The sequence below is a fragment of the Tasmannia lanceolata genome, unplaced genomic scaffold (genome assembly GCF_043159265.1).
Source record: "Tasmannia lanceolata isolate RefF3 unplaced genomic scaffold, GAP_Taslan_0.1 ptg000019l, whole genome shotgun sequence".
NCBI lineage: Eukaryota > Viridiplantae > Streptophyta > Magnoliopsida > Canellales > Winteraceae > Tasmannia > Tasmannia lanceolata.
Window position 1 is genome coordinate 9,399,184 of NW_027518696.1, and position 21,230 is coordinate 9,420,413.

General features: G+C 37.4%; 1 protein-coding gene across 4 annotated transcripts in view; it reads left to right on the forward strand.

Annotated features, from left to right (window-relative positions):
• The window catches only part of LOC143852503 (protein SEMI-ROLLED LEAF 2), a 31,230-nt gene that overhangs the window by 3,898 nt on the left and 6,102 nt on the right, over window positions 1–21,230 (forward strand). For all 4 annotated transcript variants that reach the window (XM_077361893.1, XM_077361892.1, XM_077361894.1 and 1 more), the window contains exons 4-13: window positions 154–269; window positions 2,916–3,030; window positions 4,134–4,262; window positions 4,457–4,504; window positions 8,498–8,700; window positions 13,482–13,678; window positions 14,421–14,704; window positions 14,950–15,099; window positions 16,173–16,586; window positions 16,904–17,053. In XM_077361893.1, the coding sequence (XP_077218008.1) occupies window positions 154–269; window positions 2,916–3,030; window positions 4,134–4,262; window positions 4,457–4,504; window positions 8,498–8,700; window positions 13,482–13,678; window positions 14,421–14,704; window positions 14,950–15,099; window positions 16,173–16,586; window positions 16,904–17,053 (1,806 nt within the window). The remainder of the gene's footprint in view (window positions 1–153; window positions 270–2,915; window positions 3,031–4,133; window positions 4,263–4,456; window positions 4,505–8,497; window positions 8,701–13,481; window positions 13,679–14,420; window positions 14,705–14,949; window positions 15,100–16,172; window positions 16,587–16,903; window positions 17,054–21,230) is intronic.

Below are 21,230 nucleotides of genomic sequence, written 5' to 3' on the forward strand. Positions count from 1 at the left end.
GACTTGGAGGTTGTTGTGGACTTCGGTTTTTACATATATATATATATATATATAGTCAAGTATCTTGAACAAAGGAGCTATGTTGACTTCTTTTTTTATATATAGTCAAGTATCTTGAACAAAGGAGCTATGTTGACTTCTTTTTTTATATAGATTGCCAAGTATCTTGAACAAAGGAGCTACAAAGAATTGCGGTCCGAGCACATCAAATTCATTAAAATCATTATGGAAGCATACAATAAATTGCTTTGCCTGTGTAAGGAACAGATGTAAGAGCTAAGTAATACTACACTTGATTTTTTTTTTTTTTTTTGCTTTAGTTGTTCAATTTAATGAGATCTAACGTACAAATGGTGTTGCTCATAGCTGTTTTCTTCTCTTTCAAATGTATATTTTGTGCACGTCATTCACTTCTCATTTATCCTTTCCAATGGTCATCTGCATGCCTAAAATTTGTGAAATTTGTAGATAATGCTCTATGGGCATTTTCACATTAGAGGTGAGCGATCAGAGGTGTCCCATAATCCCCATGATGTAGACTCCGCTATGAATGAAGAAATGAATGCTGGACTGTGGGAAGCCGGGAACCATAGTTTCAAAACTCCCCCGCATCATCGTGGACTCTCTGAGTCAACTCCCTTTGGCCTTGGCCGCGTTCCGTGTTTGCCTTACAAAATCAATAAAAACTCCTTTGACTCTCACTAGTTATGACCGCGTCAACCGAGTACTCAGCCGCGTTATTCGAGTACTCGACCGCGTCGTGCCGAGTTGAGGATTTTCTTAGGCTGCATTTTGACATACGTCCGCGTTTTGAAACACTAGCGGGAACTCAAATCAGAATCGGAATTGGCGCTGGCGTTGTAGTTCGCAATGTAGGCCTTTCCCTTGAAGATCTTCTTCGATTTTCTCAAGCAAGGCAGGTGCATCGTCTGTAGTCTTTCCTGAACTTTTGGTATATAGAACACAAATCAATTGCTACTTGAGCTTCTCTAAGATGAAGTTACAACTTATAGTATCGTGTTGAACCGGATCGTGTGTAATACTGATGACATCTTTGCTATCACAATGTGGATTTATAGGGCAAGATGTGGAGAGTTCCAACTTAGATAGCAGTCTCTAAAGCCCCATTAGCTCACAAACACCATGAGCCATGGATCAGTATTCTACTTCTGCACTGGATCTGCAACCACTAATTGTTTCTTACTGCGACCAGTGACAAGGTTACCTCCTACAAATGAATAGTAACCCGATGCCGATCATCTAAAGGTGACATACCCAGCCCAGTTGGCATATTTATATGCCTCAACTTTCAACGGCAATGCTTTCCAAGCAAAATTCCCTAAACAACTGAGGATTTTAGATATCTTATAATGTGATAAATAACGTCAGGGTGTGAGGTCCTTGGGGGATTGCATTAGTTGACTGACGACACTTACAACAAATGCAATGCCAGCTCAGGTTGGAGATAGGTAAATTAATCTACCCACTAATTGTTAGAAACAAATAACATTGATCAACCTTTCGACATCCTCATCACTTGAGGTGTGATTCTGCTCAATGCGTGTAGCTGCTGGCTTCACTCCCAGTTTGCCTACAAGGTTTTGAATTTCGGTTTCGGTCGGCATAGAAAAGAATACATTTCGGTTTCGGGAGAATTTTGGTGGAGATCTTGTAAAATCTCGGAAACGTAAGGAAACAGATATATGCCCTTTTAGACACTCCTAATGTTGTTTGAAAGGGTTGTTGCTTCTCTGCTGATTTCTCTCACGCTTGTCCTTGCTCAAACATTTGTACCTACTCTACTCCTGGTTTGAATTTTCGAGTTTCCATTGTTATATGTGTCTATTTTAATGTTTAAACGCTTGAGATGACTGGCTAGAACTTAAGGTATGCCATCAAGCATGGTTTTAAATTTCGGCCGAAATATTTCGGTTTCGTTTGAAAATGAAACGAAATCCACATTGAGTCGGAAAAGTACCAAACTTCGCCGAAACATTTCGGAAATTTCGGTGAAACGTTTCGGTGAAGTACAAAATTTTACCTGAAATTTCGGTGAAATTTTTACAAGATTTCGTCCGAAATTTCGTACCGAAACCGAAACGTTTTGGTTTCGCTGATGACCGAAACCGAAACCGAGATTTAAAACCTTGCCACCAAGTAGACATGTTTTTTTATTCTACAGGCAGAACTGTTGGGCGAGTTGATTTAAACTTGGCAAAATTGTGAAAAACTCGGGAATGTATTTTATTGAAATATGTAAGAAATGGGAAGTTTTTGTTTCCAAGTTTTAATTTTGTAAGCCTACATGATTTATTAATACCAAAAAAAAAGAAAAGAAAAAAACTTCAATATATATATATATATATATATATATATATATATATATATATAGAGAGAGAGAGAGAGAGAGAGAGAGAGAGAGAGAGAGAGAGAGAGAGAGAGAGAGAGAGAGATATGTAATTGTTGTTTAACGACTTGATTGAGAATCCATTGAATTCTCTTGATTATGCTAAATGGTTGGACTCAGTTTTTAAAGTTATGAGATAGTTTGATGAAAAATGAATTTTTTATTCAGTTTCTATTCATACTACTTACTAGCTACATTTTCTTTATATTAAATGGAGTATGATCTGATATGAATGCTTAGGTATTCTCAAGGATGTTCTACGTTGTGTTTCTGTAGTTAAATCATATGTATGCATTTCAATTTAAAATAACATTTTTTAGGATAATGAATAACTTATCCATGCCTCTAAGTTAGAGAGAATGTCCTTGTGTTATACTCAACAAATATGTTATTATTTGGAGGAAACTTTTTATTGTGGACTATAGTACGCTTAAGTTTTTTATGTGCATTTGATGCTAAGTCATTGGCAATATTTCAGCTATTGATTAGTTTGATTTATGTCGATTAGGGCATATTTTGCTGGTAGCCTATTGAATGTGATTCCTGAACTTCTGGATAACACACAAAAAGTCTCAATACAGATTCTTGGATGCCAAACCTTGACAAGTTTCATTTATAATCAGGTGAGTTAAGTACTGATCTCCTTTTTGTAATATTGTACCAAATCTTGGTTATTTTTGCCACATCAATGTCACTTTACATATATTTACAAGTGCTTAGAATTATTTGGACATAATAAATAGTTTTAAGCTATTAGTATTCTGTTTTAGTTTGTAGAGAATCTTGACGTAGTTGTGTTTGAGTTTGTTGAGAATCTTGACGTAGAAAGTATTGTGTTTAGTTTAGTATTGTGTTTGAGTTTGCTATGGTAATAGTATTCAGGAAGAAAAGATAATGATATCTAGAAGACTCTTGGAAGAAAAGTGTCTGGGAGAAACCTGAACTTTTGGAATCTGAGACGTGTCCGACATGAGTACTTCCGTCATTTAGAAGAATTCCATGTAACTAGGTTTACAATAATAATTTCTCTTGGGCCATGTTTATCATGTACTGTATCATAGGGTCAATTAATTTTAATCATACTACACCTGTCTGTCTGGTTGTGGTTGCATGGGAAATTGAAGTCTCGTATGCACTCAAATTGATGTGGCTTATTCCCGTTGTTTTAAAAATTGTCCGCTAGCTGAACTTGATCCTTGATTGTTTTGCAGTTAGATGTAAGTTATGATGTTAGTCTTTGATTACATTGTAGATTGATTGTCATTTGGTCATGCTTTCTACAGTCTCAAACATTGATTATCTTGATCCCACCTGCTACTACTAATTGTTTGTGATTATTGATTTATGGATAATGGGATCATATTATCATCAGTTGAAGGTGAACAGTCTTCATTTTCCTTGAAGTCTGTTGGAAACCTTTAGGCCTTGTTTGGATTGCAAGAAAAATATTTCTGATGGAAATTTGTTTCTTTCCACAATTTAGATGGAATTGATATGATTATGGTTAATTTAGAGGGGTATTATCATAAATTGGAAGTCCTTCGGAGTAAAAATTTGAATAGGATTGGTTCAAGTTATTTATTTTGTGTGTAAAAAACGTAGTAACTTTTTAGAAATACTTTTCCTTTCCAAACTTTTCTAGAAAATTTCTGCAATCCAAACAGGGCCTTAGGTCATACCATCATTTTGTGGGTTTGGTGTTTGTACTGACCTCATGCATGAACAGGCTGACGGTATGTATACACACAATATTGAAAGTTTGGTTCCTAAAGTCTGTTCACTGGCTCGTGAGGTGGGAGAAGAAGACGATAAACGCTGCTTGCGAGCATCAAGCTTGCAATGCCTTTCGGCAATGGTACTCAATTTCTTTTTATTCATTCTTTCCTGGAGCTTCAAGCTGCCTTCAGATCATTCATTTTACAAATTATGGTCATGAGATTAGTTCTGTTCGCTGTTCTTAAACTTTAGTCGTATTCCATAAATTTTGAATATAAACCCAGAACTGCAAATATCTTGATATTCATACTAAATTTGTTTCTTCCATTTCAGGTGTGGTTCATGGCACAATTTTCTCACATTTTTACAGATTTTGATGAGGTAAGTGCCGTTGAATAGTATCGGATTATGATTAGTTTCAAAGTCACATAGCCTAGGTTAAGAAATAGTCTTTCCATTTATTTTTTTTGAATGGTAAATAGATAATATATTAAAGAACGAGACCGAGGAGAGCTAAATAAAGTGTGTCATAAAGAACGAGCTAAATATATCAGGAGAGCTAAATAAAAGTGGGTCATCAGCAAACTGAAGATGAGATATTTCCACATTCCTGTCCCCCACAGTGAAGCCTTTTAGGAAACCTTTTTCACTTCCTTTATCTAGTAGCCTACTAAGTGTCTCCGCCACAACAACAAAGGGAAAGGGGGATTAGAGATCTCCCTGTATGAGACCTCTAGTAGATTTGAAGAAACCCTGGGGGGATCCATTAATGATAATAGAGAACCATGCCGATGAGACACACTTTCTAATCCAGGATCTCCACTTGGAGCCAAACCCCATCTTTCCAAGCAAATAGTCAAGACAATCCCAGTCCATCCTATCATACGCTTTTCCATATCTAGCTTGCAGACTATACCTTGTTTCCCCATCTTTGAGTGATAATCAATCGTCTCATTCGCTATAAGAGAACAATCAAGAATCTGTCTCTCATGAACAAAGGCGCACTGGTTAGGAGAGATGACTTTGTGTAATACCCTTTTAATACTGTCAGCTAGCACTTTGGCAAGAACTTTATATAGACATCCAACCAAGCTAATAGGACAGAAATCTTGCACTCTTGTACCTCCCTTAATTTTAGGAACGAGGGCTATGAAAGTAGCTCCCGTCCCTTTGTCTAACTCCATCCCCATATGAAATTGGTGGAAAAAATTAATTACATCCCCCTTGACATACTTCCAACAACTTTGAAAGAAAGCCATACAAAAACCGTCAGGACCCGGCGCCTTGTCCTTACCCAGGGAAAAAACACCCATCATGATTTCCTCCTCAGAAAAAGGGGCTTTTAGGGCCTCACTGTCCTCTTGGTCAAGACACCCAAACTCCACCCCTTCCGGTAAAGGGCGTAAAACCTCCTCCGAAGAATATAGATTTTGATAAAATTTTACAATTTCTCTGATGATGGTTTCCCTGCCCTCCACTAGAACATCGTTCACCTTCAAGACTTCAATCCGAACACTTAATTTGGTTTATTAAGTTGAGATTGAGAATTGATTCCTCCCAATAAGTTAGGGAAGGTTTACTATTATTCCAGACGGACTACCCCTTCTTTCCTGTTGCTCATTATCCCATTTCAAAGGTTCAGAATAGATCATTTTGTCTCACATTGGAATCTACTGAGAAAAACAGAAAATCCTGTGTTAAATATTCGTTTGGTCTGTCTTAATGTCACTGCAAGACATTGTGTTTTCGAAGATTTTTGATGTATTCCCCCAGAAGTCATTTTTTGCTATGTTTGCAACCATATTTTCAAAACTCCTCTGCGTCATCATCATGGACCCCCCCGAGTCCACTCCCTTTGACCTTGGCCGCGTTTTTGTCCGAGTCAGTCCGCATTTTGCCATACGAGGTCAATCAAAACTCCTTTGGATCTCTCGAGCTATGACTGCGTCAACCGAGTGCTTGCCTACGTTGTGCCGAGACGACTAGGATTTGTTTTGGCCGCGTTTGACCCGTATCCCCGTTTCGAAACGCTGTTTGCAACTACCAATCAGTTTTGCTACTTGTATGTAGTGTAGAGTCTTGGCGTAGCCTACTTTTTCCTTATTGAATTTTGACATTTTTGAGGAAAAAGTTGGATTCTGCAAAATGAAATTAATCAGTTCTCTGTTTTCAGCTCCTGGTTGAAATGTCAATGACAGGAAATACTGTTTGGATTTCCAATACTCAGCTAAAAAATTACTGATCATTTTTATGCATGTTACTATGATAAGGGCAGTTATGTTTTCTGTTAGAGGTTGCAGACTTGAAGCAACTAATATGAAACATACTTGACATTGGTTTTACGCTTAGTTTCCTGTTCTAGCCATATTTAATCATATGGTGTATAGAATCTACTTTTGAACCTTTATTTTCTTCCTTAGATCTTATGCAATTTACATGGAGATCATGTACATGATTTATTATTTCAAATATCATTTTATTCAATACCTAGGATGTAATTGATGTCATGGTTTTAAATTTTGGCTGAAGCATTTCGTTTTTGCCAAAATATTTCGATTTCGGCACGACCGAAACGAAATCCACTTAGATTCCGAGGAATACCAGTTTTCGTTCGAAATTTCAGATTCGTTAATGTTTCGGTTGAATTATGCCAAACATGCAACTTTTCAGCAAAGTTTCTATCAAAATGTCGACATATCGAGAGAAACCCTAACAAAAACTAATTCCGCTCACAAAAAAGAGAAGAACAACGAGATTTGTTTAAGATATTTCTAAAAAAAGGACAAAAATAAAAAATAAAAACCGGTGTGATTTTGTATCGAAATATTTTCGTGATCTTACATGATTTCGGCCGAAATTTTGTACCGAAACCAAAATGTTTGATGACCGAAACCAAATGGAAATTTAAAACCTTGATTAATGTTGTGTCAAATGCAACACCTGAAAACAGTAGCATCATCCATTTTGCATGACATTACTATAGCATGTCATATTGTTGGGGCACGATCTCTAACATGGTGAAATATTTGTAGTCTCTCTATTTGCCCAAATGAAGATATCAATGTCAAGTATAGATTTATAAACGTATGAAAAAATCATATTAAAGGGTTGCAAATGAAATCCAAGTTTTTCCTTTGCATTGCATTTGTCTAGTAAGGATCCAAAGCAGTTTGAATCCTATTTTATTGAAGCAACATGTTTTTTTCTATGGTTAGTACACAATTTGGGTCATCTTACACACCAGTAGACTAGCCAAAAACTTTTGTCCCAATCTATTTACATCGGTGCTTATATAAGTATGGCTAATGTTCTCCAGTAGGGTTCAAAGTTGTTAGTCTCAGTATAAGTATGACTAAAGCTCCCCTGTAGGGTTCAGAGTTGTTGGGTGTTAATATAATAAAAAGATTGACAGCTTTGGTTATTCGTTTTAACCATGCCATCCAAAAGAAGCTTTAAAGAGGACACATGCACTAGTCAATTTGAGCTGGGTAGATTCTTTCACCTTCTTCATGAAAATTTTCTAAAGGATTCATTAGCCGACCCCAACTAGTTTGGGACAAAGGCTTAGTTGAGTTGAGTTGAGTCAACGCGTACAGGTGTGGCTCTTTGGCTTAAAGTCATGGGTATTCTCCCCATTGACGCGAGTTCGAATCCCCCCCAGGCTTATCTGATGCACGTGGTTTATGGGTGATTGCGCTCATCTGTAGGGAATAGTCCCGCCTTAAAAATTGGAGTGGGGATACCCTATGTCATCAAACAAAGAAAAAAAGAAAAGAACAGAAAAAATGAATCGTGAAAGTGCTCTCTCTCTCTCTCTCTCTCTCTCTCTCCTGTAAAATGAATACTTCTCAAGAAACCAAGCTACTTGTATAGATAATTACAAGAACAGGTACTTTCAGTTAAATTTGAAAATTGACCATGTAGAGGGATCATTTATCAATTTGTGTTGATAATTATTAGTCATAAATATATGTACTTCTAATATAATAATCAATTTTTTCCTTTACAAAAAATAGGATTATAAAACAAGCTCATTAACATTCTTCTTATTTTTTTACAATGCTTTCGTACTGTTTTTCAATTATTATTTAACTCAATATAGTTATTTTTAATTTAAATTTCCATTTAATTGAAATATCATAATAAGCTAGTTAAAATTGTACGCGTTACTGCTGGACTGAACCAAGGCTTTCTCACTTTACCATGTACCCGAGTCCATGTGATGTCATTTCCAGTTGGCCATTACCTACGCGTGTCTTATTTATTTGTTTAGGTTTTTTTTGCATCCATTTACCTACTTGTGTCTTATTATTTTGTTTAGGTTAATTTTGCATTAAGGGCATGCCTTTGACTTTTAGATGTATTGTTTTGCAGATTGTGCATGTCACCTTGGATAACTATGGCATGGATATAAATATTGAAGATGACGATGAAAGAGGGGAGTCTCATCATAATTGGGTTGATGAAGTAGTTAGATGTGAAGGAAGAGGTGGTGTGGGTGTTGGTAATGATGTGAGCCCAAGCTATAGTTCTGTCAGGCCACGGCCAGAAAAGAAAGATTCTTCTATTTTGACAAGGTAGCAAACTAATGACAAATGTTTCCTGATAGCTCCAAAATGAGAGTCATCCTGCTTTACCATTCAAAAAAAAAAAAAAAAAACGAGAGTCATCCTGCCATTATTATTGATTTTGTTATGCATTTCTAGTAATTTTTGTGTTGTAATGACCTTTATTTTATATGCCCCTCTCTGAAAGATATTGGACATATTTTTTTCATTTAGATACCGCCAATCCTTGTGCTTACCTTCAATGGTTTACTACACAGTATGCTTCACATGCTGTGCAATGTAGTTTTATTTGTTCATTAGGTAGTTTCCTTTCATCTATGCAATTTTATTAACCAGATTTCTTATACGGAAATGTGTGGTTAATGCACTCATTTCGCCTATAAACATTTTGTATTTCTAGTTTGTTGAATAATGTATTAGGTTAGTTTAGACATTACTTGTATTAGTTAATGAGGAGCTCCCAGACTCTCCATCCTTCACTCTTCTTCTTCTTCCTCTCTTCTAACCCTAATATCATTTCTAACATGGTATCAGAGCCAATGGGCTTATCCTTCAAGAAGGAAAGAAGAAGAGTATCTCCATTGATGCCATCATCCCTTTCTCTCGTATCTCGTTTTCCTCTCTTTATCTCTCTATAGTTTTTCCCTCAATTCTTCTCCTCGCTCGTGTCCTTCCCTCCTCCTCCTCCTCCCACTGCCCCTCTTCCCTTTCCCCTAACCCCCCTCTATTCCCTGCTACAGTAAGCCACTACAGTAACCCGCTACAGTACCGCTACAGTAAATCGCTACAGTACCTGCTACAATACCCAAAAAAATAAAATAAAAAAAAACTATTTCTATACCCTAGAAATCTCACTCTTTCTCTTTCATTTCGTCAAACCCATTTCGTTTTTAACCCATTTTCCCTCTATCGTATATCGCAAAACAAAACAAAAATCATGTTTGTATTACTTGTGTAAATTCATTTTGGGTTCTCCTCCACTCTAAAGCTCTCTTTATTTTCTCTTCTCTATAGCTTTTTTTGGCCTATGGCCTTTGTCTTTCTCATCTCATCTTCAAGGTGCACCCCAAGTGTTTGATGAAATGTCTCAGAGGAATTTTGTGCCTTGAAAGTGTTCTTTTTGTTTCAAGTTGAAGGCCTTTGGCCTCAACTTGAGGGGGAGTGTTGTCTTGTATTGTTTCTTGTTGTTCTCTTGTGCTTGTCTTGTTGTCGTCTTCTTATCATCTCTTTCTTTCTATTACCTTCTATGTCTTTTATGTAGTTCTTCAAGGCGCGCACCAAGTATTTGATAAAATGTCTAAGAGAGGTGTGGTGCCTTGTTTGTCATCTTTCCTTTGTCTTCTTCTCTACGGCGCACACCAAGTGTTTGATCAAATGTCCGAAAGCGGTGTAGTGCCTTATTTGTCTTCTTTTCGTTGCAAGTTAAAGGTATTTGACCTTCAACTTGAGGGGGAGTGTTTTCATTTAGTTCTTTGTGTCTTTTCTTAGGAGTGTTGTCCACTTTGTTGTCTTTACTTGAGGGGGAGTGTTGTTAGTGTTGTCTTTGTCTTTTTGAGGGAGTGTTGTCTTGTTTTCATGTCTTGTTTTTCATGTCTCTCGTGTTGTTCGGTTTTTTGCCTTATCCCTTCATGTTATCTTCTTCCTCCTTTTCCGGGCGATGGCTTCCATATCCATGTTTGGTCGGCTCTCTTACAGGCAACTGTCTTTTCCCGTCGACCTCTCCTTTCCGGGTGATGGTTTCCCCATTGTTGGTATGCTCTTTTCAGGCGACGATGTTCATGCCGTCGACGTTGTCACCAGACGATGGTTTCCCCATCGTTGGTTGGTTATCCTCTTCCCATCTTCTTATCTTTTCAGGTGACGATGTTCTTGCCGTCGACCTAGTCTCCAGATGATGGTTTCCCCATCGTTAGTTGGTTATCCTCTTTCTCTCTATCCCTTCTCTCCAGGCAACAGTTTCTCCGTCGACCTTGTCTTCGATGGTTTCTCCATCAGTTGCTATCCTCTTCACTTGGCGTTGTGCTGCTTCGCCAATGTTCGTTGTGCGCACCTTTGGTGTGCCTCTTTTGCTTGCTGAATTGTAGCTGTTCTTGCCATGGCGCCTCCATTGCCCTTGATATGCGGATATGTTCGCCGTGCTCTCATTCAGGGAAAGGCCCTATTTGATCGCTCTCGTTGTTGTGCTGCTTCAGGAGAGCTACTCTTTTGATGGACATTGATCTCGATGCTGTTCATGGTGGCCTATGTTTTTTTGTTTATGTTTTTCATTATGTATGTACCACACCAGCTTGAGGATGAGTGTTATACCAAGCTGGATGTGCATGAGCTTCTTGTACTTGTTTTAATTGTTGACGTAGTTCTTTGTAGCAAGCTGGAGCTTCATAGTATATACACTCCAGCTTGAGGGGGACTGTTGAATAATGTATTAGGTTAGTTTAGACATTACTTGTATTAGTTAGGGGTATTGTAGTCATTGTATGTTGTTGCCCTAGTTTGGGCCTATATATACATCATATTCATGAGGAGCTCCCGAGTGGAGACTCTCCATCCTTCACTCCTCTTCTTTTTCCTCTCTTGTAACCCTAATTTCATTTCTAACATAGTTTTTCACCTAGTTACTTTTTTCATGTTTTTTATATTAATAGTTAATAACTCATTGATAAAGAGAAGAAAGCACAAAGAGATTGCTTCACATGTTTCCTATCATTTCTATGCTGGGCAATTGCTATATATGTGCAGATTTCTTTATCCAAAAGCATTTTACTAAGACTAATACTAGGCTCTGATATGAAGGATTGCCCTTTACTGCTTTGCAAAATTGTTGGTGTGAAGCTTTCATCCTCAAGGTGTTATGACTTGATCCTTCCCTAAGGTGATAACTAGGGTTCCTTTGGTGTGATACCTCAGGATTGCTTGTCGAATTCTACCATAATATTCTTCTTTGGGAAGATGCAAAGGAAAACTCTTGGTGGGATGCCTTGAGACAAATATCTTGTCTATTTATCACTTGCAATTTATATTTCTCCTATTTCTCTCTTCATTTCTTGGTTTCCTCTACAAAAATAATAATGGAACCATAAATATTCTTTCCCCTTGCCTAAAACCTCAAAACCCAAAAATTTCTTCTTGTTTTATCCATCCCATCCTAGCCTAAATCCCGTGCTCCATAATCCTGCCAAAATCCTTACCGCACCTTACCAGCATATTTTTGCACCTTCTAGGCATATCTCTTCACCTTCCCGGCATACATTTTCACTTTTCCGACATACGTCTGCACCCTTCTAAACCTGGTGGGAATATTTTTCCATTTTAATCACATATTTTAGGATCCAAAATCCTAATTTTCAACTAACCTTTGCACCCCTAACATCCTTTCCTTCGATAATACTACAACATATTTGGTATCAGACCTACATCAGTCCTACATCACCAACATGTCTGAAATTCTATGTTTCACATGCTATGTCCTCTGCCCTGGCCTTGGTTCTTATTATTATTTGGTTGTCTATTTACGTCTGCGTTTAATTAGTTACATTTGTCTTGTCGTTATGTGCATGTGTGCTGATATTTTGTTAGTCAGGTCGCCCAACAAGCTTTGACTTCAATTCAATACTTCCTTGACCGGATGCCTCTTCTATTGAGTGAGTGACTGATGCGGCTAGATATATATCGATGTGAGAACCCAGACCACACCAAGTAATTTGCTCGTTAGTCAGGTCAACCTAAAACCTTTGATTTCAATTTCAGTACTTCTTTGGTCCAACATCTCTTATGTCTAGTGAGTTAAGGATGTGTGGAGAGATTTACTGATGTGAGAACACAGTCCACACCTTGTACTTTGCTTCAACTAACCACTCACCACTCCACGACCCCCACCACCTACATCCATTTCCTCCCTCAGGAACCTTTTTTTATTGGACTTCATTTTGCAAAACTTTATCAAGAGTCCAAGACACATTTGTCTTGGGAATGTCCCAAACAGCCATGCTAGTGTTTCCACATGTACTGGAGTGGGGTTATGTTTGTTATTCTAGCAAAAAATAGAGGTGCTTATGATGAAAAGATAGTTATCTGGTGTTATTCATATGGATCAATATGAAGGGCTCGCAGGGACCTTGCTGATAGGGGTGTGTCTTCCCTGCAGTTCTCATTATGTTAAATCTACATTAATATATTCTGTCAAACTAATCCTTTGGTTGGTAGTATAGTGATGATCCATGTTGCATTGAAAAATTGGGATGTTAGTTTAGTGTTCCATTATTGTATCATTCGTCCTCGAGCAATTAAAAATCCTTCCCAAAGATAGCTGGCTGCTGATTCTGAAATTTAAAAATCTAATTTGTCCACAAATCTACCATTCAGAAAATGTTTAAATTAAAAAAAGGGAGATGATAAATTCACACCCCTGTAGGATGATTCGCACCCCTTTTAACGTGAATTGTGGTGGACTTTAACGCTTTTTTACTTGTAAGGGGGTGCGAATCAGCCTACAGGGGATGCAAATTTATCATCGCAGTTAAAAAAGAAACGTAAAGTAGGCAAATGCAAATATTGCCTCTGAAGGTGAAGTACTTCCTGCTTTGAGGGCAGCTTTCTCTTTGTGGGAATCAGGAAAATCATTTCACTATATGCATGTTACTATGTTAGAGACTTATGATGACATCTAGAAATATCATTTTATTGTTTCATGCTATTTCACTTTTGAAAGTCAAGACTTCATTATGTATTCTCTGAATGCTAAAATAAGGGCAGTTGTGTTGTTTACATTCACTAGCTTACATACATTGCAGGGAAGAGATTGAAACACCCAAAGTATGGGCACAAATTTGTATCCAGAAAATGGTTGAACTGGCTAAAGAAAGTACAACACTGCGAAGTGTATTGGATCCCATGTTCATATACTTTGATACGGGAAAGCATTGGGCTCCCCGACAGGGATTGGCTTTGCTCGTTTTGTCTAACATGTCATACTTGGTGGAGGCTTCAGGTAATTAGATTTGCATTCTCACACTCCCTCTTGTTGATACTTCATACTATTCATTATAGTATTGTTGTATTTATCTTTTATTTACATGTCAAAAATATGAATGTTTTTTCTATGCCCAACACTGAAGATCCTTTTAAGTCTTGTAGTACAAGGAGTTTGTTCCATTATGCCTACCTAACCTGATGTAAGGTTAGATTGATCACTTTTATTAATATTCTCATCTGATGGAGCGGGATGTTCTAAGTTTCATTCTTCTCCCTGGATCCCATCATTTTAAAGTGCCAATTTCCTCTTAATTTGATGGTTGAAAGCATAGTTTCAAAACTCCCCTGTGTCACTGTTGACTCGTCCCTTTTACATTGGCCGCATTCTTGTCAAAATTTGCATTTTGCCTTACAAAGTCGATCAAAACTCCATTGACTATCCTGAGTACACGACTGTCTCAACCAAGTATTCAGCCACGGTAACTGAGTGCTTGGCCGTGTCAATCGAGTACAAAGTCAATCAAAACTTCATTGCCATATGTCTTATTTAATGCTGCAGCTGAGTTCAAGTTCAATCAATAGCTAGCAATTTTTTCATATTTTATTAACACTTCGTGTGTCTTGTGTTCGTTTTATTCTTCTCTAGAAAGCAGTGATGTTAATCATTTGTACTTTCTCTTTTGAATGTTCCAACAAATAAAAAAGTTCTTAAAGACATGGCTAAAGTTTTATGTTTTTGCTTCACTTTTGTCTTTCAGGGAATGAACAATTGATTTTAGCGGCTGTCATCCGACATCTAGACCATAAAAATGTTGTACATGATCCACAAACTAAGTCTGATATCATTCAGATTGGCACTGCCTTGGCTCGACAATTAAGATCACAAGCTGTAGTGGCTGAAATCGGAGTTGTCAGTGACTTGTGTAGGCATTTGAGGAAAAGTCTTCAAGCCACGGGTGAATTAGTTGGACCACAAGAGTTGTCCTGGAACATTTCACTTCAAAATTCTATTGAAGATTGCTTATTAGAGATTGCTAAAGGGGTTGGTTCAACTCAATACTTCTATAGTTTAGAAAATTTTAGTTCTTAAAAGTTTTTGTGAAATCATACTTTTCTCAGATATTTCTAGTTTTGTCCTTGAATTGTATTCAATTAAGAGGCCTCGGTGACTTCATGTTGACTAGAAAGGCAGTTGTTATATTACGGGTCTAATCTGCCATAGTTTCTTGTTGCTCTGCTTCTTCTTTTTTTAATGCCAAATAATTTGTTTGAGTTGAAATTTACCAGATTGGTGATGCGCGACAACTATTCGACATGATGGCAATAACAATGGAGAAGCTGCCTCCTATAGGCGTTGTTGCTAGGGCAGTAATTGGATCCCTACTGGTTCTCGCCCATATCATTTCCGTAGCCTCTGTTCACTCACATTTTCAGCAGGTAGGATTTTCTTTTTTTGAACGGTATTTTTAGCAGGTAGGATAAGTTTAATCTTCATTTAGCATTATGTAAATTGAGTTATCTCTTTCTCATGCCTCAAAATTACTTTGCAATTTTAGCTCTTGCAGTTTGATTCTTTGTATTCTTCCTTATGAATTCATTATTATTTTTTGAATAATCGCTAATTTCATTTAAAAAGGACCGAGATAGTCAAAGATACAATAAATAACAACAGTACAAAGAGAAATATAGAAAGAAAAGATAATAATTCTATCACATCAGAAATCACGGTAGAAGCGAATCAAATAGTGTGAAGGACTCTTGAGACACCCCCATCCTTGCAAGACTTTCTGCTACTTCGTTAGCCGATCTTCAGACATGCTTGAATTGGAGTGCTTTTGATCTCTTCAAATCTCCTATCTCATCAAAGTATTTGTCAAAACTCCAAGGAGGCTTTTGATCCCCCCTTTAGCCACTTTAAAACATTTAAAGAATCTCCTTCTTTCACCACGTTAACTTCGCTGTTTGCTTCCAGAAGCTTTATGCCTTGATTAGCCGTGCGAACTATGGCCTCCGATGCATCCGCCACTCCAATGGGTTCGGCAAAAGCCCAGATCACTTTCCCTTGATCATTTCATGATTCCCCTTGATCATTTCCTTATGAATTCATTATTAATGATAGGAAAAATCAAATCTGATCTTGTAATTTCCTGTTTTGAAATCAGAATATGGTTATTAGGGTAGGGCCTTCCCACCCTCTGAGAGCAATAGAGACTAAATATTCCGTTGTAGATGTCAAGTAGATATGTTCCTCTATATCATTGCTAACCATGGACATATTTATTCATTTGCATTATCTTAGAAACTGATATATGTAACATTAATCATGGTCAAGTGATGATAGGTGTTTTATTTTTTTCAAGTCTTTGAACAGTTAAAGTACTCGATAAATAAAAATCATGTTCCTTTTGCCACTTTGCATTTTCTTTCTTGAGATTACTTTAAGTCAGGAATGTTATTGTGTTGAATATCAAAAGGAATGTTATCGTGTTTTCTTCATTCCTTCTTTACAGGTCTTCCCAGATGCACTCCTCCTTCAACTTTTGAAGATCATGATGCATCCAGATGTTGAAGCTCGTATAGGAGCGCACCAAATATTTGCTGCTCTCCTTGTTCCAACTTTTAACCATCCAAGACATGAGTCTACTTCATTCCAATCCGACTATTTGCACGAAGAGAGAAGGTGGCAGTCCAAAACTGCATCCGCATTTTCCTCAGCTACTGCTTTACTTGAGAAGCTCCGTAGGGAGCAGGAAACTCTGAAAGTGGATAAGCATGCAAATGATGCCCATGATGCTCTAAAGGAAAAAGAAATTGTTGATGAAGAATCAAAACATGGCTGGGTCCGCAAAAATTCACCAAATTTTTACAAAATAAGTTCCTCTATTATTGACCGGACAGCTGGTTCTACTAGCTCAGCAGAGCCGGTAAGTAATTCCTGTCATCCTCATCATGGGTAACCTAATTATATCCTATTTTATAGGAATACAGCTTCCTGCCTTATGTTTGTACATTGGGCTTCAAGGGATTTTGGATGTCTGACACGTTACAGTACATTTATGTAATCCCCCAAATAGCCCCTTTATGTTTGTGGGAGCTTTTTTTTTTGAAATGGATTTTTCCGGGAGCATATTAACTTTTGTTTTTCCTCATTATTTTCAGTTATTATTCCTGCCTTGTGTATTACTTTTTCATTTATCTCATATCTATTTTGATTAAGCATTGGTTTCATTAATCATTACAGGAACCAAGTATTGTCAAATTAAGTGAGGATCAGACGGCCCAGTTACTTTCTGCTTTCTGGAGGCAAGCTAATCTTTCTGATAATTTGCCTGCAAACTTTGAAGCCATTGCTCATTCGTTCAGCTTGACACTTCTTTCTTCACACTTGAAGGTGAGATCTATTGTTTTTGCATTTAGGTTTTGTGAGACAAAAAAGATGGAAAAAATACAACATTTTTTTTCCTAAAAAAGCCATGGTGACATGCGCACAACATGGCATTTTTTTTAAATCGACTGTTCTAAGTATATTGTCATGTAATTATTTTTTCAAACTTCTGCCATTTGATTGTTCATCGCGTTCCCTTGGTTGGTTTATTCTTTTTGTTAGGCTCATACTGGATGCTAGTTGGAGATGGTTGTAATATTAACAATGTCTTATGGATGATTATAATGATCTCTTCTGCGGAGCCAAATTTTCAATTCTTCCATTTTCTGCATTTGGAATCTTAGAATTCTTTGTTAGAGAAATAATTCTGTATCTGTTGGAAAGAAAAAGCAGTAACCAGTTTGCTTCAAGGCGCGAAATCGCTTTCCTTAAGACAGATTTCGCCCCCACTAGAAGTGTGCAAAGGGGATCCGCGAACTGCCTCCAAGATACAATGAAGCCAGTAGGAATGTCCTACTAATTTGACGACGCTATGCACAAGCGGAGTCAAATCCGAAATGCCCTTAGAATCTTACAAGCCTGAGAGAATCAGTCTAATTTCTGTTACTGCAGTATAACAGTAGTTAGATAAACAATAAGAAAATAGTTTAGTAAAACGAATTTTGGTGGGAGCAAGAAAGAGAGTATAATGCACTAGAAGTCTTAAGAATTTATCCAGAAATGGGTAAATTCGATTGTACTTTGAAATGGTTGGGTTCTGCAACTTTTATAGAGCCTCTGGTGTCTTTTCAGTGTGAAAAGCCCTCCTGTATAGAGTCTTTCCAGATCGGTTTGAATTCTGGCCGTTAGATCGCGCCTATACGCGATTCAACGAACCAGATCAATCCTAGAGAGTCTGTTGGGATATTTAAATTCCCGTCCTCCCATCTAACCGTTAGATGATCCATCTATGGTACAGATCGCACCCCTTAGATCCTTGACCGTTGGGAAGGGACACAACCCAATGGATCGCACCCACTGACCGTTGGAGCACTGGGCCCGCTGGGCCGACCGTTGTGCTCGAATTAAAGCCCAACCTAATCGAACTATTCGACACTGGGCTTGGGCTTGATGGGCCTTTGAACTATTCGGCACACCCACTAGACCGATCCACAATCGTCTAGATCCAACGGTCCAGATCAGATCTGGAAAAATTAAAGGCTCCAATCGCTCCTCGCTATGATGCGGCGTACGAAGTGCAAAGTGCGCCTAAAAAAGCGCCAATAAAGCGCCACTATGCGCCCTATAGCCCATTGCCCACGCCGCGCGTTCGTGTGCGCGTGCGCGAACGGTGCGTTGCACCGTCCCGCGGGTCCAACCATGGGTTCAACCCAATGTGCAATCAAACAAGTAATAGAAAAGTGTAGTGCTTTATAAGCCCTTCTCTTTCTTTTCTCTCATTCGATTTGGGACTATCTTTTCAACTACATTACACTATTCTCTTTCTCTTGCAAAAAGCAACTATTTTCAAAGAAAAGTTTTTCTTTTTCCAAAACACACTTAAAGAAAATATTTTCCAAAAATTGTTTTGACCAAAACACTTGATTTTGAAAAATCTTTAACAATCCCCCACCATTTTCAAAATCAAAAAAGATTTTCTCATCGGGCTTGGAATTTTTATGCATAAATAAAGGTATCTTTCGATTTGAACCTTTACTTAGTGAAAACACATCAAAGTTAACCAGAATTGCATAGTAGACATGTCTTTGAACTAGCGATTCTATTTGGTTAACCGGACACATCTCACACATAAGAATTTATCTCTTTAGGCAATTTCTAAAAAACCGACACATGAATTGGCCTTGTGTCTATATCTTGGTTTCATGAGTGCTCTAGAAACTAGCCAGGTCTCATAGGAAGCGGCACCACTCCCACACTCACATAGGTAGACTTATCAAGAGTGCCCCTGTAACTATAACACTCCAACACTTTGTTATAAGTCTATTAAGAGCTCAAATGCTCAGCCTTTCCCTTTTATACATTACAGGTACCAAGCACTTTACCTTGGGATGGAAATATAATATATATTATAGTGCTTGCAATCACTCCATATGATGTACTTTGACTCATTGAACTCAAGACTTGATATTTATTCAGGTGTTGAGTCGAGGTTCCATCATTGGTGATTATTTGGTAATGGCTTTAACCCCATCCCTAATGATGTTTTACACACCATATCTCTCGCAAGAGCTTTAGTAAATGGATCAGCCAAATTTTGGCTTGATCTCACAAAATCAATAGTTACTACTCCATTAGTAAGTAACCCTCTCACAGTACTGTGTCTAAGTCCTATATGCCTGGACTTACCATTATAAACATGATTATATGCCCTTGATAGTATGGCCTGACTATCACAGTGGACATAAATCGATGGCATAGGATTAGGCCATAACGGAATTTCCAATAACAAATTCCGAAGCCATTCCGCCTCTTTACAACATGCTGCCAGAGCTATAAACTCTGCTTCCATAGTGGATGTTGAAATGCATGTTTGTTTCTTAGAGGCCCAGGAGACTGCTCCCCCACCAAGGGTGAAAATCCACCCACTGGTTGATGTATGATCTATACGCTCAGTTATCCAACTAGCGTCAGTGTATCCTTCTATTACAGTTGGATACCCACCATAACATAAACCATAGTCTATAGTTTTCTTTAAATATTTTAATACTCTATAGACTGCATTCCAATGAGAGAAATTCGGATTACTGGTAAACCTACTAAGCTTACCCACAGCAAATGCTATGTCTGGCCTAGTACAGGTCATAGCATACATAAGGCTACCAATCACACTAGCATACCCTAGTTGAGAAATAGTCATTCCAGAATTAAGATATAACTTCCCACTAGGATCAAAAGGAGTTGAAGCAGGTGAACAATCAAAATGATTAAACTTTTTAAGAACTTTTTCAATATAATGTGACTGGGTTAGAATCAAACTACTGCTATGTCTTATGATTCTTATACCCAAGATCACATCTGCTTCACCCATATCTTTCATATCAAAGTTTTGAGATAAAAATAATTTAGTACTTTGAATACATTCAAAATCTGTACTAAATATTAACATATCATCAACATATAAACATATAATAACACCACTACCACCTTTAAAGTTACTATATACACATTTATCTGACTCATGAATTCTATAACCATTAGAGACTAACACCTTATCAAATCTTTCATGCCATTGCTTAGGAGCTTGCTTTAGGCCATATAAAGATTTAACTAATTTACAGACTTTATGCTCTTGACCAGGTAAAATGAAACCTTCAGGTTGTTCCATATACACTTCTTCATCAAGTTCACCATTTAAGAATGTTGTTTTAACATCCATTTGGTGAATGTGAAGTTTGTATATGGAAGCAAGAGCAATCAAGACTCTAATGGTAGAAATCCTAGCAACGGGTGCATATGTATCAAAATAATCAATTCCGGGTTTTTGAGTAAACCCTTTGGCAACTAACCTAGCTTTAAACTTTTCTATAGTTCCATCTACTTTGATCTTCTTTTTGAAGATCCACTTACACCCAATAGGTTTAGATCCAGGTGGTAGATCAACTAAATACCAAGTCTTATTACCCATAATAGAATCCATTTCGTCATTAATTGCTTCTTTCCAAAAAGCGACATCCTGTGACTTTATGGCTTCCGTATAGGTTTGAGGGTCACTTTCTACATTTAAATCTAACATTATAGAAGATTTGAGTTTTTCTCTTGTCCCTTCTACTAGGTAAGTAACAAAGTCAGGACCAAAACTCTTTTCACTTCTATCTCTTTTACTTCTTCTTATTTCACTAGGTTCACCATCTTTTGTTTGTGGTTCTAAAGAAAGTTCCACAGTATTACTAGGCTGAACTTCTTTTGGAATTGAAGTGAACCTATTCTCATAGAAGAAGGCATCTCTAGATTCAATTATTGTATTAATTTGTAGAAAATCATTAGGTTCTATAACTAGAAACCTATATGCCTTACTATGGCTAGCATATCTTAAAAAAATACACTCTATACCCTTCTCACCTAATTTTCTTAATTTAGGTTTAGGAACTTTAACAATGGCTCTACAACCCCAAACTTTAAGATAATTCAAGTTTGGTTTTCTTTTCTTCCAAAGCTCATAAGGGGTTACATTATTCTTTTTACT